We start from the raw sequence: 23,252 nt of genomic DNA, 5'->3' as shown, positions 1-23,252 counted from the left end.
ATATGAAGATAAATTACATGAGATCATTTGTTAGGAGGAGATCTAGGAAATCCAACTCTCCCTTTCAGGTTCAGAGAAATAAAAAATGTTAATTCAATTTTGAGGAAGAAACTAACACTCTGGCACCTGACAAAAATTAGATGTCACCCTTTTAGTTCAATGGCATTTTGTTGAAATCACACTTATGTACCAGCTCACACTAATGCTGACTGTAAATTTAAATTATCAAGATTTTTTTTTATTTATATCTTTGGCCTTAAAACTTTCAGAGCACCCGAAGGTTGTATTGACAGTCCAGGTTCACCATCCTTTCTTCAGGTAAAAGTATTTTAGACAATCTCAAAGCACATCAGAGCTGAAGGTAAATTGATCCAACATTTTCTCAGAAAATATGAAAATAGTAGATAATTTTTTGATGAAGAGTGGTTGGAGTTTTTGCCCTTTTCAAGTTCTCTGTCCATATCATATGTAAAAAGAAAGACCTAAAAGTGAGAAAAGATTTAGTAAATGTGAGTACTCCTAACTAAGTTCAAAAATAAAATGAACCAAATCAAAACTGTATCTCAGCTCTTCCCATAAAGAGCTCAGTTTTCATTGATGCTTTATCATTCTATCCCATCTCAAGTACTCTGTATTTTTAAAAAATCGGTGATATAAAATGTGGGGACAATTGACAGATGAGCAAGCACAAGGAGTTTTTGAACAGGAGATATTTCCACTCCCTGAAACACGATAAACTTTGCTGAATGATCTGCCTTTGAACCTAGATGCACAGTTGTTCACAATGACCCTTCCTGCACTAAAAAAGATCAGGTAGCTGAGTTTTCCCCGCTGTTGCCCAGTAAGTGCTGCCACGCTTCCCACAGCAGCTGGAGGGTAGAGGGAAGGGAGGGAAGGGTCCCCAGAGCCGCCGTGTTCCCAGCACGTCCCACGCTGGAGCTGACTGCCTGTGGCAGCTACAGGTAACAGCCCTCCAGAGGGAATGAATTGTTTCCTGCTAGAAAGTACATTTCTCCCATCTCACTAACAGATTTTATTCGTGTTACACAGAAGAGTTCATTAGAAGCGTTTTTCCTAACTGGAAATGCCAGATACGGAGACATTTATATACACAGCATTGTTGGCTTGTGTTTTGAGTTAAGGCACTGCTGACAGGATGGTTTACGATGTTGGAAGACTTTTCACCCTGCAGTAAGCATTTTTGTTTAGGTGTCCAATCATCTCTGACAATACCTGTCAACAGTAGTAGTGCTCTGATATTACTGACCCTCTTAATGGTTTATTTTCCCCAAACAATTGCCAAGTAGTTCTCATCCTTATTGACTGTGACAACAGTAGTTCATTGGACAGCCTGCTCCTTATTAACAGAGTAGATTAGCAATTCATCAAAGTGTTTGGTTAAATTTCAGCAATATTGAACATTATATTAATGATGTTGCTGGAAGTTTTATTCAGAAAACCCACCTGACAGTAATCCTGATTAAATAAGTGTAACTGAAACAAAAATTTGTGAAATAGGGCGGAAAAGTAGCTAGAAGCTGCATCTTGAGGAAGAGTCAATCCTAAACAACTGCAGATAAGTTGTGCAACCTTTTCACATGGATGCTCCAGAACTGCCTGTCTGTGCATCATCCAGGGGCATGCACAGCCAAAGTGTATTTTGTATAATTCTGCTGGCTGGCATACACAGAGAATAACAGTCTCTTTTTGCTCTTAATTACCCTGCTAACATGAGTGGTTAGGGTCCTAAATTTCTACTTTGCCACTATTTTAAATAGGGCATAAAATTTGTTCCACAGGGAATTCTCCATTTCCCCATTGTATTTTAAATAGATGTAATATAGTGTGCGTAAAAAAGTGTGTAACTGTACAGAATACTAAGGAAGTGTGTACAGCCTTACCTTACCTCTAGCACCTGTAAGTGTTAGCATTATATCTATTTATCATTTATGTTTCAGTGGTGCCTAGAGGCCTTTATCTGTTATGTCATCATTTTTACATGAGCACTCCCTATTCATTCTCAAGATCACTGTTTTCTGTGCATTACAGAAGGTAGATTGTGACTGAGGCAGAATGGGAATGAAAGGAAAAATAATAATACTTTCTTTCCTGCCTAATTATGGGACAGGGAGAGCTGGTTTTCCCTTTTTCTCTGCCACAGTCTTTGTCCTGGTAGTCAGGGCTAACAATGGAAGTACAGAAGGATGACACAGTACTTCCCCACTGGAGATAGATACTGGAATTTTAAACTTTTGATTATTTGGTATAGAGTCCTTGAATTTGTTTTTATCAGACCTGCAGTTGGTTTTTATCAAACCTGTAATTATTTCTACAAATCAGAAAATCTGTTGACTAGAATTACTGTGTAAGTTTTGAGTTAAGAACTGGGAGTTCTCACTTGTCTGGAGCGCATAGGTTAAAAGAGGCTGGAGATGTCAGCAAAACAAATTTGATTTAATGCCCTTGATCACAGACAGCCTTATTCCTAATGTGTTTTGGAAGATGGGTATTACAAGAATAGTTTGCTTTTTGCATGAACACAAGCTTAAATTTACAATAATTTTTTAAGAGACTATTTATGCCTAATGACGAAGAAGCAGTCAAGAGGTGGGGTTGAAGGGAAGGAAAAGAGAAGGGAAAGCATGAAGCCAGCTTAGAAAGAACAAGAAGTGAACAGTCAAGTAGAAGCATGTCTCAGCACACTCATGACCTGGTTCACCACTGAAGCACGTGGCAGTATTCTCCAGTTTCCTGAGTCCCAGCGTGGCTCCGTGCTCTCTGGGCAGTGTCTGTGTGCCGGGGCAGGACCAGCCTTGTGCCTGTTCTCCCGCGGCCAGCCCGGCGTGGCAGCACCCAGGGGCTGCTCCTGGGGACGGGCTCAGGGGCTGGGTGTGAAACAAGGGCTGCCTCAGGCCAGTTCTGAGGCTTTGGGTGTTTTCCCTAAGTCTTTGATTCTGCAACATCTTTCTGTTAGGCTGCATCAGAATCATCATCCTTCCTGAAATGCCTGCGCATCTGCAGGCTCCTCCTTCCATTGCTACTCTTTACTGAGTTTAAATCTTATCAGCTGCTGGGAAGACATCCAAAAGAAGTAACATTTCTTCATTTCAAAAGAAGTAAGACACCAGAGTATCCTTGGGGACAAGACCCTTAAAAGCATTCCAAACAAGCAGAAGCTTCAGAATTCACATGCAGATGATCCTGGAAGCAGTCACACTATTTTCATGCCACTGTTCACTTAGCTATGGAACAGGATGATGGAGACAACTTCTGGGGTGTATGGTAGTTGAAAAGTTTTGTTCTGGAATAGTATACATTCAGCAGCATGTTTCACAAAAACTTTTTCAATGACAATTGTATTCCAGAAACCTCTAACAGAGCTTTTATTTGCTGAAATCTATTTAAGATCAGTGGCATATAATAAACTACAATATCCCTACAACCCAGACAGTCACCAAAAAAAGAATCCCTCATGGGAATTTTGAGTCTTATTTAGCTATGACCACTATTTGAGCCCATCTACAATTATTCCAAAGTGTTTGTGACCCCTCTACAGCATGAAGGAGGAGAGCAAATGGTTTTCCCTATTTGGGGGGCTTGTATCTTGTTAGGATTTTTTATTATGTTAGTGTCAGCATTTCACTGAGGTTAGAACTTCCACACGCCAGAGGAGATGGAGGGAGGGAGCTTTATTCATTGGAGTGCAGTGAGACAGAACACTCCATGCTTTTTGCTTCCTCTGAAGGATTCTTTCTTATTAAAAGAAGAGCTTGCCTAACTTTATTGTATTAAATTATTTCCTACAAGTCATTCTGTCTGGATAATTTTGCAGCATTTATTTTCATCGCTGTCCCAGCCATTAGAAATCTGATTTGTCAAAGATACTTGTAAACTACAGTAACTTTTTGACTGGGTGATCAATGCTAAGGACCTTGAAAAACTGGCAGAACTTTTCACCCTTTGAAAACATTAAGATAAATAAAGCAAATTGATAAATACCATTTCATAGAATATAGGCTCTAGGATTTAATGCTCTAACACATAGCAGTAACAGATCATTCCAGGTACAGAACATCGTATTTCAAAAGCCATACAGTTAATGCTGTAAAAGGAAGGATTATATGAAATGTGATTGATTCTTATACCATTATGTCATAAAAAGTAGCTTCAGTTACATGGGGTTCTGCAGTAAGTAAAGCAAGAGGTTACAAGAAAAAGTCAAGCCTTAAGTTGCAGACAAAGAACTTCTACTACCAATATAGTATTGCATCATCAAAATATTTCACGGACACTCAGAAATAAGCTGTACTTCTGTATGTCAGTGAAGCAGCAAATTGAATTCTCATAATATGTTTTGAAAATGAGTCTTGTTAGGTTTGATGAGGTGGAAAACATACTGAGATCACTGGTTTGTTCCAATACATTCAGTATGCTTTTCTTGGATGTTTGCCATGGCTAATCTTTTTAATGGCAGTGTAGCTTGTAAATCCATTTGGTAGAGAGCTGTATGTCTCTGTTTCAGAGTATCACACCAAGCAGGATGGTAAATAAGTTTTTCTTCAAGCATGCAAACCCTTTTTTTACAATACCAGTAATTTTATTTTAAGACACATATCAGAAAAACCTCAGCATTTCCTTTATGAATTCAGTGAGAACCAGAATAAAATGCAAATATAATTTAAAATACACTCATACATACGTGTGTAGACATGTAGGGATTTTAAGAGTTTTATCAAGAGCAGACTTCAATTAATTCAGGCCCAATATTCCATAAGTCGAGCCTATCACAAACCCTCTGGATTTCTCCAAAACCCCTTCTTAGCTACTCCCACATGCCATTTTGGAAATGGTCTAAGAAAACAGTGGGCCTTACAGTGTGGTGAGCCATCATGGAATACAGAATTCTGTCTTAGTAAACTGATGAGAAGATTTGGATGAGACATGAAAAATTCTGACCTCAGCTTGTTGAGGTTGAGCCAGAGGTTGCCCTTCAGGTGCTTCAGACGATCTCAGCCCATGGGCTCACACAGGTGTGTTAGCTCTAGTTATATTCTGTAGATTAAAATAAACACTCTCTGTTGCCCTTTAAAGCTAGGTTAGAATGCACTGGAGATGTCAGAGTATGTTTATGATGGCCCCAGATTATAACTACCATTTAATCTGCTTCTATTCACGATGTCTTTACAAAATAATCTACTTCTTCTTAACACAATTTGATAGGTACAGGGTCTTACACAGTCAGCATCACTTTCTTTAAACCACATTTCTGATTCCTTGGTTCTGAAGAAATCCCCTGCAAAGCCTGCTATCTTGTCCTGTCTTGCTTTCTGTCACCCTTAAAGAATCCATACAGGAGAGGTTTGTGTACAGCTGCAGTGATCCCAGCACTATGAACTCGGTTTTCTGTTAAATTATTCCTGGATAACTCCCCTGGAGAGAATCCTGCAAAGAAATCACACAAGATGAATTTTTTTTTTTCCCTAGGTTTCATTTTTCAACTTCTGCATGTACATTTTCCATAGTCTCTCGTCTACCTTCAAGTTGTTGTTGAGCTGAGTTTTATACTTCCACGCAGATTAATAGTTTGTTGTCTTAAAACACTCTCATGTGCAAAAGCACAGGGTTGGAGGTGAGCATTTTGAAACTGTGTGTGTCTTAACATGTTAACGGTACAGTAGAGCTGTAGATCTGAAAAGAGACGTAGAGAAAGAGCACATGACAAGGAAAGAGGGAGGAGAAAAGAAAGATAAACATGTACAAGTGTCTGGAAGAGCTGCTTTTTAACAGTGAAATTTTCTAAGTAATATGGCCCTTTGAGCCAGAGGTTTCAGGCTGCTTTGCCAAAAGTCATTGATGGTTGTGGCTGGGATTTGTTTGCAGTTACCCCTACAGCGAGGACTCTAGCCAGGGAAGGCAGTACATGAACACAAGATGTCCAGCCTGGTGTGACAGAATCCTGATGTCCCACTCAGCCAAGGAGCTCATTCTGAAAGTAAGTACAGACCTGCAGCCCCCCGATGCCTCCACACTGCACTTAGCTGCACCAAAGGTGGGTAGGGCTGAAAGACTCTGTCCTTGAGTTTGCCTGTAGCAAACACTTGCCAAGCTGGAGACAGCACGCCATGGTATTAAATGGAGGGGTGTGGCTCCAGGGCTTTGCACCCAAGAAGGGGGATTTGTCCCCATAAACCTGCTGACAGTGATTAAAAAATGAGCTTTCACAAGCACTTCTTTTGGTACCTGAGCTGCCAGTGATGATTGACTGTCTTCTATCGTGTGCCTCTTCTGTGGGGGCATGCACAGCACTGGGAGACTGACTGCTTGCTTTAAAGAGAGTAACAGAAAATAAAAAGCCCCTATGAAGAAGTCTCCATTAGTCCCCCAGCCCAGTTCACCTTACAGTGACATATGCAGCAAGACTGCCCCCACCAAGGATTCAGCAGGGATGCAGACAGGAGCAGGTACAAGTGGCTGCTGCCTGAGGAGTCGTGCAATTGAGAAAAAGCTGTACAGCAACAGCTGGAGGCACCAGAGTTACCAGAGTGGCAGATTTCCTAAGGTACTCCCAAGAATATGTAAGGTCCTACACAGGCCAAATCTACCCCTGAAGGAGGGTAGTCTGCAGCAGGTAGGCTCCTTACTTTGGTACACCAATTAGAGGCCTAAATCTAGACATTCCGTTAGCGCTTTAGAGATAAGCTTGTGCAGCATTTTTAGAACTTACAATTCCTCTTGGGAATTTAGTGTTTATAGATAGGGTTAGGGTTAGTTGGTGATGCTCTAATCAAGGTTAAATGATCTAAATATGGTTCAGGAGCCTTCCAGTTTTCTTTTCTGTCATTTGCTTTCTCCTTCTTGTTCCTCTGCCCTCCTCCTTTTCTTGGAAGCACTGGACCAGGTCAGCTGGTTACCTGTGCCAGCTTCCACTGCCTCTGTCCCTGTGTGCGTGCTCCTGGCACCCAGACCCCATCCTGCTGATGCTGGTGCCAGCTGCTCTAAAGGGCTAAGAGCAGATCAGGAAATGGGGATGTGATCTGAAATCGCTCCCACTTCTCTCTGTTCTGGGCTGGCCAGCTGGTGGTGGCCATGGGTGGCTGCATAAATGGACGTGCTGCAGTGAGGCTGTCTTGCTGACCAGACTGTGTGACTCTAACAGACTTACTGAACCCAAAATTGCCAAAAGTCATGTGTCTATAATGTGTAATTATACAGGAGCGCACATGTCTGTGTGCTCCTGTATAATTGATGCAGTTTAGGGGGAGTGAATTACAGAAAATAATCTTCCAAGTAAATCAGTGTTCTATAGCTTCATGGCTTTTTTTTTCCAGTTTAAATTAATTACACCCTTGAAACTTGCTCTCCTGAAGTTTATAACCTTCTTTTTCTCTCTCATTGGGGTTATTTATCTCGTGATTAGACTGTTTGCTTTGCAGTATATAACTCACTGAAAGGCTGGGAACATGTTTTCCACAGTGACTCAAATTTCAAGTCAATGCACTTCCTCACACGTTTTGATGTGTAAAAAGTGTCTGCATGACATCATGAAATTTCACCAAAATTTTAGACAATGCATGTACTGCATTATTCAGTTAAAAAAAATGTGAAGCCTAAGGGCAATACAGGCTTTACTGTACAGTCAAATACTAATGTCAAAATCAGTGTTATTTCTTTTTCGTATACAAAAATATAATGTGAAAAAGTGAGACTTTACCCAAAATGTTACCCATAGTGCTTGGCAACTATGAAATTCCTAAAGAACAAAGGATTAAAACCATGACAAGAGTGGCCAATGAGGAAAGATTTTCTTTTAAAGCTATGAATAAGGAGATAGAAGTGTACACAAAAGCTTGAAGAGTGTAAACAGTACAGAGGGAAAGGAATTCTTTCTGATTATCTAGAGGGCTATAACTTGGATATAATGGGAGAAAATTAAACAAGGGAAAACAAAGTTAGAGCACTGATTTGTAACTGTGAGGTCAGCTACAATTTCCAGTCTCCGTGTAACAGAAACCCCATCAGTTGGAGCATTCAAAGCTCACCTTTAAAAGCACACATAAGTCTGGCTCTGGAGCTTTGCGTTTGCAAATTGTGGTCAGTTTGGGCCATCTCCAGAAGCTCATATGCAAAGTGACAGGAGCTGCTGAGGCCAGACTGGGCTTTAACCCAGTGAGTCTGTACCAACATAGGAATTAGCTTATCCAGCCTGAAGCCAAACCGGGATTCTGGCCCACAAAACCTGATCAAAATAGGCATTGGAGAAGAATGCCAAACTGATAGAGGAAAGGGCAGAATGACCCTACAGGCTTCTGTGGTTCTGCGCAAGAAGTGTTGGCCTTGACTGAGAATTTACTCCACTGCAGAGACCTATACTTTGAAGCTTTAAAAGGAACTCTGAAGAAAGTAACAGCAAGTTTTAATTAACTGATTACACTGTAACAAATCCTTAAAGTATAAATGTATATGAATTTTTAAAGATTGTTTCAGTCATAATTATCTACTGAATATTCTTTTGCAGGTAATTATTTTGCTGTATTAATTTTTCTTATAGACAATTAAAGTGTTTATTTTTTATTGTCTGCCTAGGCAAGTCTGTATTTTATTTCAAACAAAAATTGTAGTAAATCTGCATTTAAATCTTAGATGAAGAAAGGATAGGGTGCACAAATTGCCACTCTACAGTGTGTTCAGCTACACAGTAGGCATTACAGATTGTACTGACATGGGGCTGTAAACAGCTTTCATGCAACATCATCTATCATGCCATGGTCGGTTACCTCACCATCATGTTATTTTATGCTTCCTGAGCCCTAAACCACCAAAGGTTGCCCACTGCTCGGGAGCTGCGCTGATGCCTGATCGCATGAAGTAATGAATGCTCAGCCAAGTGTATATTGTTTCTGCTTGTGCACTGCTGTAATTTGTTTATCTGTCTAAAGATTATGCAGTTGAAAATCCACAATTTTATGCTGCCTTTGTAAATTATCAAGTCGCTTTTGATGAATGTATCCCCACTTCCGATGCTGGTGGCATTATGATCTTGAAATATTGGAAAGTGCTCATGCATACAATGCAGAAGGTTATGTTTTTATATTTTTGGCAGACAACCGTGCTGTAAAGTAAATCTGACCTTAAGCTTTCTTACTGCATTAAAGATGATTCAGTTTTAACTTTATAGTCCTAAATGCTACTGTTTATATAAAGTTATTGCCCAGTCAAAATTGACTGATTACACATGAGAAAGTCTTGGTTGTTTCCTACAAAATAAATTAGCATCGCCAACTGGTTTAAAGCACATCTACAATTGTATTAGAGACTGGAGAGTGTGCAGATTACAGAATTAATTACCTTATGGAAATTGTCTAGCACAATAAGAAATTGTTTTGTATGGCAACATATTTGTATTTATTCCTGAAGTACTGTGCTAGAGAATCAAAATAGCTCTTCCAAATCACGTTTATTGCAAACGGCAGGAAGATGAGTACATTTTATTATTCATTAAGATAAAAATGCTACAGAAGTCAGTGTGTAAGGGTAAAGTTCAACATGGAACAAAATGAAAGCAATTCATAATGGAGACTGGAAGAATGTCGTCCGTCATTTACTGCTTTTCTTAAAATTACAGAGTGCTTTTTTTCAGATGAAGAAATTTATCTCAGAGAAATGGTTAAACGTTATACTCATAACCTGAAAATAATCATTGATCTCTCTGAACATTTAAAATCCCCTATATGATGGGGATCAAATGAAATGATGAAATTAAATGCTGTTATAAGGCAACATAGATTGCATTTAATTCAAAGAACATTTATCTCACCTAATTCAATAAAAATCGTGTTGTTCTTAAAAAAGGACTGGCCAAATGTGCTTGCTGCACTTTGCAGCAGAAGCCTGGAATGCAACTACAAGAAGTCACTCGTTTCACTTAGCACCGTGTTTGCCATGAGTGTTTCCCAAGGTCCCGTCAGCAGGGAGGAGGCGCAGAGATCTCCGGGGGCTTTATGCAGGCAAACTGCACCAATTACTGCAAGCAGTACTAAGCATAACAGTTCATTTTACACATTCTTTCTCTGGAGAAGCCAAGCAAAGATGGTTAATATCACCTCATTCAGAAACTGGTTTCACCTATTTGCACAGTATTTCCAATGTTCCTTTCTGTGTATGTAATCTGGAGAATTCTTGGACTGACTAGTGTTTTGTTGTGTTCTGTTTTTTTTTAAACTAGTCAGAAAATGATGAGAAGATAGTAATATATGACCACATTGGGCCAAATGTCTGCATGGGGGATCACAAGGTAATCAAATATAAATATTTTAGTCTTTTATTTTCTAAGTTTTTTATTAAGAAGGAGAATGTATGCACTAGGTTTTATCAATTGTAAGTCAGCTGTATCTCTGCCCTATTTTTAAGTAACACCTTGAAAATGTTTAAAAGTCAAATTGAGCTGCGATTAGTCTGTGAAATCCAAGAGCAGGACAGTGGGTGCTGGAAGGAAAGCAGGATACAGGGAAGTGGAGCACCCATCTGTACACTTAAAACATTTCTAGCAAAAGACAAGGGATTTCTTTGGGTTATCAACTATGCTTTACAGGCATAGCTTCAACTAGGTTGATGCATAGGTGCTTATTAGTAAAAGAACATATTGGTAGTTCTGTGTTCAAACAACAAGTGATAAAAAAAGAAAAATTATTAAAAGTTGTATAAATACCAGTTGTTGAAATTAATAAAATACCTGAATTTTCTAATCTTCTTTGCTGAAGATACCAGATGGAAACCAAAGTTAGAAATACAATAAAACAGGGTATTTGCTTTCTTTGAAAAAAGCCAGTTGAGGAGTAAGAGGTAACCTGTGAAAGCCTATCTGAAATCACTGAGGCTCTTGAATGATCATTCAGAGAGGGATAGTGGGTAATTGTATGTGTGGATACATGTGTACACACAAATCTGAAAGCAAAGATGCACAGCCCTATTTAATTCCAAGGTCAGAATTCTTGTGAGACAGAGAATTGTTTTCTAAGGAAAAATGCACTTAGAGCATTTGGTCCAGAATAGTCCAAGGTTTTAAAATACAGCAACTTACTAACTTATCTAGTAAACAAAAAGCTCTGGGTCAGCCAGTTCAGAAACAGCGGGTTTTGTTTCCTTCATCACCAAAGTGGTGTGGCACTGTTACAAAAGGGAGATGTGTATGGGACCTGAAGGTCTTCCCACAGAAATTTGTGGAAAATTTTCCCTTAGTGGTAGCAGAAATCTGTGAGGAGATGATGTTGTTGTGCATTTTGTAATTAGATTAATTCGAAAACTTGCTGAAACATTTTATTTCCTGTCACAGAGAAGTTTTTATTGTATTTACTACTGACTGTAAAGAAAAGAAAATGTATATTTCAAACATGTAACTTCTATTTTTCCCTAACTTGCTGCAGCCTGTGTTCCTGTCCTTTCGAATAGCTGCTGGGGCAGGTAAACCTATTGCAAATGTGCACAAGTGTTGTGTCGTGCAGTGATGTGGTGGTAAATATCATCTTTTTCCTTTACGTTTCTATTACATTTTGTACATCATTTCCCCTGTGTTTATCTTTCTTTTTTAAAAAATGCCAATTCTGCAACAGGAAAAAGATGCCTACGAAGTGAGAAGATTTTCCGTGAAACCACACTGTAGCCTGGAGGGAAGGCAGCACACTGAAATCTGTAATCCCAACAGCTGTATTGATAAATCCAGTCCTGAGTGCCACATTTTTAGACTGCTGATCGTACACTATGCTTCAGCATCTGGACTCTGTTCAAGAGAAGCCTCACATACCTCACTGTCTTGTATGTTCATGTGACATCAAGTAGAAATGTGGAATTATTTTTTATATATATGTCACAGTTCTGTTGCCAAAACTCTAAATAGACAGCAGAGATGTTATGTATTCTAGATTTCACAACTTTCAACTTTTAATAGGTGTTTGTCAATGTGGAAAAGCTACTTCAGCATATTATAAACTTTTAAAGGTATCACATCCATTATATATCTTTACCACTTCGGGATTTTGTACATTGGATTGTATAAATAGAGATACTGATGGGTTTAAATGGTATTTTCTTTTTTGACCAAGGCTTATTGTTTGTGTTTTAGTTTTAGTATTTTGGTTTTCATTTTTTAAATTTTTTTCTCATTTTATTTACTATATTGCCATGTAACATGGCTTTTGAATCACACAGCAGCTGCTTTCTATACATACATATATATATGTGTGTATATATGTATGTATGTATGTGTATATATACACAGATATATAAATAATTTATAAACCTGACCAAAACTTATGCTAAATATACTTTCCAATATGAATGCTTGAGAGTGCCATATCAGCAGTAAGTATTGGAGTCTTAGCAGGTTTAGTTAAGTGTACATCAACAACCAACAGTTATATAATAAATAATATATAGCAGTGCCATGCTGGATACAGATATATAGCATACTATATAGCACATATATTAGCAGTTTCACTTTGTTACTCCTATAATCTCTTCTTTCTATGTAATATTAAGGATTGAATGTGAAGTTCTTAGCTAGGTTTGGGTGTAACTTTCGAGAATTTTGTAAACTGTTTTTGTCCGTCTTTTGTTACTGTTTTATGGTGCCATATTCTATATTGAAACAATAACAACACGGGAGAAGAAAATAATAGTCTGCTTCAAGTAGCAACTGTATTGGACACAGACTGTATTTATACAGTATTAAAGAAAAAAAAACCCAACCATCAGCCCAACTGTAAATTTTCCTGGTTAATAGTTCAGTGCAGTCTACAATATAGTCTTGTTACAGACATTTTCCTCCCACCACTAAATACAACATTAAAAGGTGATTAGGGAGTCTGTTGATGAAACACAAATGTATGTTTTATTGATTTAATTTAGAACACTACAGAGTTCATGGACTGCGCGATGGCATTAGATTGATGCTTGATTTTGGTATAAATCACTACCATTGGAAATGATTTGATGTCCGCTTGCAGAGTTTTCTCAACAGTACAACCCAGTTTATAGCAAATATTGTTGCCCAAAGGGTGTCTGCAGCTCTGTATTGTTACTGTGCCATGTTGCATTATAACCACACAGTAATTCTATTTAAGCGAACTCAACTCATGGTAACTCTGAAGGCCTTTAGAAATGAGTACTCTGGTTCTCAAGCAATAAAACTAATCATGGTGAACGTGGCTGTGTCTGCCCCTTTAATTTGGTGATTTCGGGGAAATTATTAAATTGTCACATTTCTTATTGAGATTCTTTTAATCTGACAATTAACAAGCGTCTTTTTCACATGAAAACCTTTGTGATAGAATGCAGTTCCGGTGTTAATCAAAACACAATACAAACCGAGTAGAAGGCACTGAGGAGCTGGTATGGGAGCGCTGATGAGAGGAAGGTGATGCAGCTTTATGAGCTGTTCACAAGGTGCTAGTCCGCAGCAGGTCAGTAAATGTGCCACAATAAACTCCTTCGTGATTGTCGCAAGTGTCAGGGGAAACCTCTCTAGCCTTTTCCAGCAGGGCCGAAGGCCAAGTACAGGGGAATTCGCTGTAGCCTCCGAGCGCGGGCCGTCCGAACCTCCCCGGCGGTGCAGGGTGCACCGGTGACCTGCCCCGAACTGAACCCTCAGAAATTCATAAAACGCAGCTTTCGCATTTTAACAGCCCCGGAGGCGAATCCGGGGACGCGGGGTGAGCCGAGCCGGGCCGATCCCGGCGGACACCCCGCCGCAGCCCCGGGACAGCAGGATGGGGACGGGGAGTGTCAGCTCCCGCTCTGCCCAGGGCTGTGGCTCCGAGCTCTCAGTCCTGCCGTGCTTCGGAGCCCCCTTCTCCCGTAACGCCCCCTCCGAGCTCATTTCGCGTAAGAACTTTGGGAAGGGGCAGGTGGGAATGATTAGCCTCGAGCGCAGGTGTTCTTATGCAGCCACTTCCCCTCAGGAGCCCGAACAGCGGCCCGGCCTCAGCGTGCTCACAGCCGGACGAAGACTAGACCCTAAACTCCATTTATTCCCTCTGTGACCGGGGCAGAACTGGGCGCGGCCCCGTTCAGTTGGACCTCTGGGACTCCCCGCCCTCCCCGGGACGCGGAGCTGGCCCGGCAGAAGCGAAGGTGAATCAGTCACAGTGAGCGGGGGTAGCGGGCCCCGGGCGTGGCTGCAGGGCACAGCACGGGCCCCGTTCCGCAGCAGAGCCGCGGGCCGTGTGGTGCCGCGGTGGCGCCGTGCGGGCCTCGGCACCGAGAGCGGGCGAGCAGCGGGCCCGGCGCGGCGCTCCGCGGTGCGGGCAGCCGGGGCGGGCCCGCTCGGCCCAGCGCTGCGGAAGTGGATGCAGAACGGGGGCCTGCGGTGCTGGAGGCGCTTGTCCCGCACCGGACGCTGGCTGCTAGGCAGGGGCAGCAGGAGCGCCCGCGGGGCAGCCGCTGCCTTTGCTCGGGTTGCGAAGCCATAGCAGAGACACCGGGAAATTGTGCCATAGCAGAGACATTGTTCCTTAAAAGGGGAGAAAAAAAAAAAAAAAAAAAAAAAAAAAAAAAAAAAAAAAAAAAGAGCGGCAAAAAAGCATCTTAACAACGCGGGCGGCTCACACACACCCGGACTCGGGTGTGCCAAGGGGAGAAATGCGGAGTCCCGGGAGGCTGGGAGCGCCTTGGCGGCCGCGGAACCGGCTCGGGTACGGGTGCGGCCGCAGGTGCGGGGCCGAGGCACGGCCCGAAGGCGCGGGAGGGTGGTGCAGCACGCAGGCCGCCGCCGCGGATCTCCAGTTTCGCCCCCGGGATTTTGCAGCGGCCGGTACTCAGGCAGGGCAAGGCCATGTGTCGCGGACCCCATCACCCGCCCGAAGCCGCCGAAACGCTGCACGGGAGGTTCGGGCTGCACGTTCAGCCCCGAGTCGCTCTCCTCGCCGGGGCTGTCAGGCAGTGCCACAGCGCGGCTTCCCAGGCGCCAGTGCCCGCTGCCGCCGGCCGTGCCACAGCGGCCGCGGCTCTCCCGGCTCGGCCCGCCGGGCCCCGGACGCAGCGGCTCCGTTCCCGTGCGGAGCAGCATCGGGAGCCCTGCAGAAGCTCTGGTGTCCCCGGCCCCTGGCACAGAAATGCGGGAAAGAAAGTCGCTAAAGGAGAAGGTTGTTAAATAATTTATTGATTTATACAAAGTCTTTCCAACACGTGTGGAGACATTCTAATGTAAAATTAAGCGTCCATTTTTCCTCTCGTGCTTTTTTGGGTCATTGGTTTGGTTTTTTTGGTATTATTAAGCATAAAATCCAGAGGCAGGAGAAATGAAACTGCCAAAATACTGAGGGACGGAGTGAAAGAAAACTGCCGTTTTTACACTAGAAATATACATCACAAAATCTGAAATTTACTATATACAAAGTGGCTGAGCTTGGACTTAGGACCCATAGAAAATGTAACAAAACCTGATTGTTAGGAGCAGGAAATTAACAGGAAGGCTAAAGGACAGAGCAGGAAACCTTAAGGGGACACAAAACCCAAAAAGTTGAAAAAATTTCTCTGAAATTTACATCGATGCGAAAGAAAATAAATTCATAACTTATTTTGTAAAAAATATATACATTTCACATACATCTTAGGCTGTACAACACACCACTTCAAACACCCAGTTACACTCACCCCCGCCGCGCTGCCCGGTGCAGCTGTCGGCCCCTCGCCCTCACAACGTATCCGAGCTGGTGCTGCAGGGGCTGACGAGGGACAGGTTCGTGGATTTGTGCTTTTTCAATAGCCTCGTGATTTTTTCATCGTCTGAGTTGGGGTCCAGGGGCTTGTTGTATTCGTCATCGTCCTCATTGTCCGAGCTCTCCTTCAGCTTCTCCGTCTCCGAGTCGTGCTTCTTCTTTGCCGAGGCCATCTCTGCCGCGTGTCTCTTCCGCCACTTGGTCCGTCTGTTCTGGAACCAAACCTGGGCACCGGCACCGGGCACAGCTCAGCCACGGCCTCGGCCCCGCCGCCGCGTCCGCCCCCGTCGCCCCCGTCCCATCTGGGACGCGGGGCTGCGGGCACTCGGAGCGGAGCCCGCACCGGGCAGAGCCTCGGCCGGCTCCTGGGAAGGGGCGCCCCGCTGGGGACACCTGCCCGCATCTGCGGGGCTGCACGACGGTTAAATGAGCAGCTTCCCGGAACAGTCATTTGTTGAAAACAGAATACAATAGCCAGAAAAATAAGTATTTTTGGCTTATGGTGCATCTCAACACTCAGATGCACCTGAAGGCTTTGCTAAAAAATTTGCGGGGCTACACAAGGATTAATTGTGACACGGGACACGATCCTCGTGGAAAAGTGACCCTTTAAAAACAATTACCTGCGGGGGCCTTTTTGTCGTTGTTGTGATGGGGGTTTATATTAAATATATCTATTTATTTTAAATCGTTTGCAGCACAGAAAGCTCTAGGCACAAAATAGGTAGAAATTAGCCTAAAATCTATACAATATCGAAGTGTAACCTAAATTCTAACGGACTCTAAAAAAATCCCTGCATAATTGCGCAGTGTTCGTGGCTGCTGTTAATTACCGACATGGCAGAAAGCGGCCGCGACAGGGAGCGGGAGCCCGCAGGACGGACCTACCTTCACCTGGCTCTCAGTCATCCCCAGGGAGTAGGCGAGCCGGGCGCGCTCCGGTCCTGCCAAGTATTTCGTCTGTTCGAAGGTTTTCTCTAAAGCGAATATCTGCTGCCCAGAGAAAGTCGGTCGAGAGTGTTTCTTCTTGCCGTCCTTGTCCAAAACCATCCCTGTCTGAGCTGGAAGCGGAGAAAGAGCTGCGTCAGGGATGAACTCTGCACTGCCCCCGGCCCGCAGCCGGGCCCCGCCAGGCGCTGCGGAGCCGCTTGGGGTGTCCGCCCGCCCTAGAGCAGGGCTCGCTCCGGGACGGACCGGGTGCCATGAGGACCGAGCGACCCGCACCGGGCCTTCCTGCCGCCCGCCCCGTCCACCGCGCTCGTCCGCCGCCTTGGGGCCGCCCCGGCTCTTGAGGCCAGGCCGCTTGCTCACCGCGCCCTGCAAGAACCGGCGGCACTTACCGGGACAGGCGAGCCGGGGATCTCTCCAGGGAGAGCCTTGCACCACTCCCGGCCAGAAAATGGGCGGCCGTCCCGGCAGCTCCGCCAGAGGCTTCGGGTAGCGGGAGACGGCAGCGGGGCTGAAGTACATCCCGGCCGAGGCCGCCAGCCCGTTGATGCGGGGCAGCCCGCCTAGCAGGTTGCTGGCACTGCCCACGGGCCGCCCCAGGATGTCGCTTATTCCGTGCGGTGTCCCCAAGGGGAGCTGCGTGTTGAGTCCGCCCAGGGCCGGCGCCTTGAAACCGGAGGGGTTCTGCAGGGCGTAGGGGAACAGGGAGGTCTTCATCTCGGCCATGTTGTGCAGCGCGGCTAGCGGCGCACTGCTAAGGACGAATGCGCTCTGGCGATTAGCATCCATCTGTCCCACCGCTAACATCTGCGGGCATCAGCGAGCGTGGGTCCTTCCCAACTGTGCCGCGGCCGCTCCGCTGCGGACCCTCGCCGGGAGCGCGGCCGCGGGCAGGACGAGCTCCTCGCCGGGAGCGGGATCTCAGCGGCAGCAGGCGCCGAAGTTAGCTGGGAACAGGAAAATCCCGGCGCTTGCCCGCCGGCTCCCGCGGCGCTCACCTCCAAAGTCCAGGCTGAAGAGCGGCGAAAGCCGAGGCGGGGCAGCACTGCGAAACAACAGACCGAGAGTCCCGCGAGAAAGAGCCCCCACCGGCGGCGCGTCCCGGCGGACTACGGGCGATGCGCTCCACGCGCGATCCGGCGGGAGGGGGATGCGGGACCCGCAGCTCCGCGCGTCGCCCCGGCCGCGTGTCCGGCGGCCGCGGGGACGCTCCGCGCCGCGCCCCGCGCGCAGATAACCGCGCGGGCACCTGCGCGCCCCGCGCCCATTGGGCGGCCACCGCCCCGCGCCGCCGACACCGCCCAATCGGCGGGCGGCGCGCGCCTCCACCCCGACACGTCACGGCTGGGCCGAGCCGTGGGAGCGCGCGGGGCTGCACGTGGCCGCGCCGCGCCCGACGGGAGCCCCGGCCCGGCAGCCCGGCCCGCTGTGCCCGCTGTGCCCGCTGTGCCCCCTCTGCCCGCTGTGCCCGCTGTGCCCGCTCTGCCCGCTGTGCCCCCTCTGCCCGCTCTCTCCGCTCTGCCCGCTCTGCCCCCTCTGCCCCCTCTGCCCCCTCTCTCCGCTCTGCCCCCTCTGCCCCCTCTGCCTCCTCTGCCCGCTCTGCCCCCTCTGCCCGCTCTGCCCCCTTTGCCCCGCTCTGCCCCCTCTGCCCGCTCTGCCCCCTTTGCCCCGCTTTGCCCCGCTCTGCCCCCTCTGCCCCGCTCTGCCCCCGCCGGCAGCCCGCACCTACACCTGCAGGCGGCGGCGCCCTCCCACTCGCCGCGTCGGGCCCCTCCCGCCGGGCGGGGATCTGGCGCAGAGACCGCCGGCGCCTCATCGAGCACCCGGGTAGTGACCGCGGGCGGCTGCGCTGCCTCGGGGCAGTGAGAGGTAATGCCCTCCCCGATCGCTGTTTTGTCAGGTAATCGGCTCCGTCTTCAGCTGCGCGGCGGCCGTTCCCTCGCGCTAGAGCCCAAAGTTTTTAAAGCTGTAGTAAAAAAATTTCTGACGCCCTGGGAATAACTGTTTGGCTCAACTTTGTTGCCTATTCTGAAACCCACTGGCCTCTCAGAGGCCTTCCTTCCTTCCTTCCTTCCTTCCTTCCTTCCTTCCTTCCTTCCTTCCTTCCTTCCTTCCTTCCTTCCTTCCTTCCTTCCTTCCTTCCTTCCTTCCTTCCTTCCTTCCTTCCTTCCTTCCTTCCTTCCTTCCTTCCTTCCTTCCTTCCTTCCTTCCTTCCTTCCTTCCTTCCTTCCTTCCTTCCTTCCTTCCTTCCTTCCTTCCTTCCCTCCCTCCTTCCCTCCTTCCTTCCTTCCTTCCTTCCCTCCCTCCTTCCCTCCTTCCTTCCCTCCCTCCTTCCTTCCTTCTCCGCGGAACCAAGTTCGTTCAAATAAATGAAACCAGCGATATTCCTAATCGAAAGAATAATTCATTGTCAAGAAAAGAAGAACTCGGATCTGAGGCTCATACAGAAAATAATTCCGGAAACTGTTTCTAGCATGTTTTCCGCCTTGAAACGGCTTTCTCCTACGGGTTTGATACATTGTTATCCAAGGAAAACCTTAACCATAACAAGTGGGGAACTAAATATTTTCAAAGTGTTCATAAAGTAAACACGAATCAACTTGATCATATCAGAACAATTAAAAGCATGGTCCTTCGGTTGTGGTCATGTCTGTCGTCAGAATCGTTTGCAGGTGAACAGGGTTTCGTTTAACCGTAACAAGACCGTAATGTCAATGTAGGTTTGAGAAGTAATTATTCGGGCTTGTCCGTGGTCTTTGTTTTCACTCGCTGGAGTTACGGAGTGTAACAGTCCGTGCGTCTTTGCGCACGTTTTGCGCATCTTTATAGAAAGCTTTATGTACAAACGTGAGATTAAAACCGACTCTGCTAACCAAGATTTAATAAACGACTGAATTGCCTTTCCCTCTGTTTATTGCAAACATCCACAACGGAGGGAACAGTCACGGTGTGTGTGGCTTTGTGAGGAGAGCCTCATCAGCTCTGTGCAGGCTCGTTTCCGCGACGCCTGCGTGCGTTGGGAAGGGGCTGGCAATGCCACCTGCTCCCTCCGCCTCCGGCGCGGCCCCGGCTCGCGGCGGCGTTGGAAGCTGCTGCAGGTGGCCGCAGACGGGGCTGATGGTCCCTCCCGGAAAGTCGAGGTTTCAGCCGGGGATCGGGGACCACCAGTCCCGGGCAGCCCGCGGCTCGGTCTCTGCCAGCCCGTGCCTCTCCGGGTTTGCCCGCGTCCCGCCGGTCTGCCCGCCCCAGCGCGGTGCTGGGGGCCAGCAACGCCTCTGTCCGCCGAGCCCGCAGATCCTGCGACTCTGAATGCCGACCCCGCAGAGCTGACCGGCTCGGTTCAGCTCGGCTAACGGGAGGGACGCCTCCCGCCCCGCCCGGCAGGGGACCGGGTGATCCGGACTACTGTGATGCCGGCAGCCGCTCACCGAGGAGCGGCTCCGCCGGGACGCAGCTTTCTTGCTCGGGACCGACGGAACAAGGTAAGCGCGCGGCCTTCGCCATCCACTCCGCCCGCCCCGGACGGGAAAGCTCCCCGCTGGGCTGCCGTGCCCCGGTAGCGGAGGGACGCGGCGGGGCGCAGTGTCCTCCCGGGACAGCCGGGAGTGTCCGTGTGCGTGTCCCGCCGGCGCCCCGCTCCCGCCAGGCTTCCGCCACAGCCAGCAGTGCGCAGAACTCGACTCGCGTGGCCCCCGGCGGCCTCTGGACCGCTGCTGCCGGTGGCCCTGCGGGGGGCTGCTACCTCGGGACCGTCGCCCATGGGCGTACGGGTCCCGGGGGCAGAGCCAAAGCCTCCCGCTCCGTCTAAAGCCAGCCTGGAGTCCGGTTGGCAGTTTGTATGTTATCAGTGACACTTGTTGCACATTAGTGGTGCGTTTGTCCATTTCACCGACTTCGCTGAAATCTCATACCCTCTTTTTTTCCACGTGGAAATACCTGGGGTTTATCTCTGTAGACCTCGTGGCGTGATAAATCTGCTTTTGCGTCTGTTCTTCCTAAGAGGCGTGGCACCGAAAGGGGAGACCACAGGCAGGCATCACCGAGTGTCTCCGGCTCCCCGCCCCGGGCCGCCCGCGAATCCCCTTTCCGCCCCGCCGCTTCCTTCCCCGATGGTGTTGGGTCCCAGGCGCTGCCAGGCTGCTGCGGGGCCAAGGCCTGCCCTACCCTTAAGCAAACTCCGTTCCGGGCTCAAAGCTCGTTCCCCGCGGAGCCGGGCAGTCCTCGGGGCGACTGCCCCGGCCGCTACACGCGCCCTGGCCCGGCCCGGGCCCGGCCATCTGACTGCTCGCTCCCGGGCTCGGCGCAGCGCCCGCAATCACCCCCGGCAGCCTCCCACAGCGGAGAGATGCCCTCGGTAAAATAAGTCGAGGATTCCGTCCCGAAGAGTCTGCCGGAGCCCTCGCTGTCTCCGGTGCTTCCTGTGGCCAAGAGAAGTTATTGATGGAGGGTTACCCGAGCAGATGTTATTGATGGAGGGTTACCCGAGCAGATATAAACCAGCTCGAGGTGTCTGTGACGGCCAGTGAGAGCGCTTTGCCGGGTTAGTCGGGCAGCACTGCAGAGCGTCCCGTCGGGCGCACACGCCACCGGCACCGTTCGTGTCGCCACTTTCGGAACGTTCATTTCGGCGGAGGAGAACAGGGCCGGGCCCGGGCAGCGTGGTCACATCTCCGGGCCCCGCCGCGCCGGCCCCGCGCCCCCGGGACCGGCCCGGCTCCGGCCGCCTCCGCCACCCGCCGGCGCCCCCTGGCGGCCCCAGGCCGGTGCACCCAGCGTGTCCCGCCCGCCGGTCCCGCTCTCGTTCCCCCGCCGGTCCCGCTCTCGCTCCCCACCGGTCCTGCTCTCGTTCCCCCGCCGGTCCCGCTCTCGCTCCCCACCGGTCCTGCTCTCGTTCCCCCGCCGGTCCCGCTCTCGCTCCCCACCGGTCCTGCTCTCGTTCCCCCGCCGGTCCCGCTCTCGCTCCCCACCGGTCCTGCTCTCGTTCCCCCGCCGGTCCCGCTCTCGTTCCCCCGCCGGTCCCGCTCTCTCTCCCCACCGGTCCCGCTCTCGTTCCCCCGCCGGTCCCGCTCTCTCTCCCCGCCGGTCCCGCTCTCGTTCCCCCGCCGGTCCCGCTCTCTCTCCCCGCCGGTCCCGCTCTCGTTCCCCCGCCGGTCCCGCTCTCTCTCCCCGCCGGTCCCGCTCTCGTTCCCCCGCCGGTCCCGCTCTCTCTCCCCACCGGTCCCGCTCTCGTTCCCCCGCCGGTCCCGCTCTCTCTCCCCGCCGGTCCCGCTCTCGTTCCCCCGCCGGTCCCGCTCTCCCTGCCCTGCCGCCGGGGCTCCGGGAGGCTGGCGCGGGTGCTCCGGGCTGTCCCTGCTGGGTCCCGGAGCGGTGACGCGTGCTAAGACCCGCGGCACTGGTGCACTCGCCGGGCGTAGTTACAAGCAGGGCAAAGCACGAATTCCCATCGTGTGAAATTTCGATCGTTTTGCTTTGCCCCTGCCATCAGTAATTTTTCTTACAAAGCACATAGAAACAAAACTGGTATCAGTAATATCAAGTTCGTCTGGGACTTACACATTCCAACATACGAGTATTGCAGTAGATGGACCAGAATTAAATTCTACACTACAGATAACTTCAGACAAGTTTCGTTTAACCTGCTGATACTTTTTTTTTGTTATGCATACAGCCAAAGGACCTTTTCTAGTAGTTTCTGTGTAGCTGAAAATGCCTCAGAGGTTGTGGACTAGAAGAAAATAAGCCACGAACAAGAATACTCTTCATCCCCCACTGTATATACATTATTCCAAAGTGCAGCTGTAAAGTCCATGTAAAAACAGAAGGACTGAGGAAGCGGGAGCTCAGGGCAGCTCACCTCACAGGTTTCTTTTCCTGAGTCATTCTGCGGCTGATGGAGGTGCCGGTGGAGGAGTGAGGGAAATGATACTGTTGCGTGGAGCTGAGTAGAGCAATAGTGACAAGAGAGCAGGAAAATCCATGTCCTGGCCCTGTGATGATGCTGTCTGCCTCTGTTCCTGACAGTGTGGATGCTGCTTATTCACAGCATATCTAAAAGTGATCCTTGTGTTTAAAAATGAGGAGTATTTTTGCCTAATAATGTAGTCACTAGAAAACAAAATCATTTTAGATAATCTCTGTTGAAGTATCTTCACAGGATGATGTATGTTCTGGGAAAGGCCATATTTAATATTTTCCATTATGATCCCTGGCACAAAAGGTAGGAATCTGCTAATGGTGCAGAGCTGGGAGTGTTCACAGTCTAGAGCAGCAACAGGAGAAACGGGGTGACAGAAACAGTGAAGAAATGTAAAAATTCTGTTTCAAACTGATGTCTTCCTGGGAATCTGGTTAACTTCAGCTACCAAGCACATAGATGAGACTGCTTTTCACTGCTTTCTAGAAAGAACAACAACAAAAAAAGTCTCAGTATGTGTTGCAATCTTGTGACTCTCTAAGGTTTTAATCTCATTATTGGGGTGGAGGGAGAGCTGTGTATATAAATCCTTTCAAAAGAACTTACTTCTGCTGAAGACTAAAGTGAGATTGTAAAAGTATCATGAGGAAATTTTCAGTGCCTCTGTGTGAATCAGTCTG

General features: G+C 48.0%; 2 protein-coding genes across 4 annotated transcripts in view; one reads left to right on the top strand and one right to left on the bottom strand.

Annotated features, from left to right (window-relative positions):
• Positions 1-13,195, top strand: part of INPP5A (inositol polyphosphate-5-phosphatase A) — a 179,718-nt gene extending 166,523 nt beyond the window's left edge. Inside the window, exons 13-16 of one of the 2 annotated variants that reach the window (XM_063405032.1) lie at positions 5,881-5,992; positions 10,223-10,291; positions 11,421-11,508; positions 11,607-11,745. In XM_063405032.1, coding sequence (XP_063261102.1) covers positions 5,881-5,992; positions 10,223-10,291; positions 11,421-11,501 — 262 coding nt within the window. In that variant the 3' untranslated portion in view covers positions 11,502-11,508; positions 11,607-11,745. Of the gene's footprint in view, positions 1-5,880; positions 5,993-10,222; positions 10,292-11,420; positions 11,509-11,606 lie in introns of both variants that reach the window. The other variant, XM_063405031.1, reaches the window with a different exon arrangement.
• NKX6-2 (NK6 homeobox 2) lies at positions 12,130-18,176 on the bottom strand. Of its 2 annotated transcripts, XM_063405034.1 has the most exons (3): positions 17,051-18,176; positions 16,599-16,771; positions 12,130-15,934 (listed from the first exon to the last, which is right to left on the bottom strand). In XM_063405034.1, the coding sequence occupies exons 1-3, from the start codon at positions 17,463-17,465 to the stop codon at positions 15,686-15,688; spliced, it is 837 nt and encodes a 278-aa protein (XP_063261104.1). In that variant the 5' UTR covers positions 17,466-18,176; the 3' UTR covers positions 12,130-15,685. The 2 variants fall into 2 exon arrangements, with proteins under 2 accessions (XP_063261104.1, XP_063261103.1); XM_063405033.1 differs by having other exon boundaries at positions 16,599-18,176.
• Between the last annotated feature and the right edge of the window lie 5,076 nt (positions 18,177-23,252).

The sequence above is a fragment of the Prinia subflava genome, chromosome 9 (genome assembly GCF_021018805.1).
Source record: "Prinia subflava isolate CZ2003 ecotype Zambia chromosome 9, Cam_Psub_1.2, whole genome shotgun sequence".
NCBI classification, from domain to species: domain Eukaryota; kingdom Metazoa; phylum Chordata; class Aves; order Passeriformes; family Cisticolidae; genus Prinia; species Prinia subflava.
The sequence above is the reverse complement of the archived record's forward strand: the minus strand, read 5'-3'. Positions and strand labels throughout refer to the sequence as shown.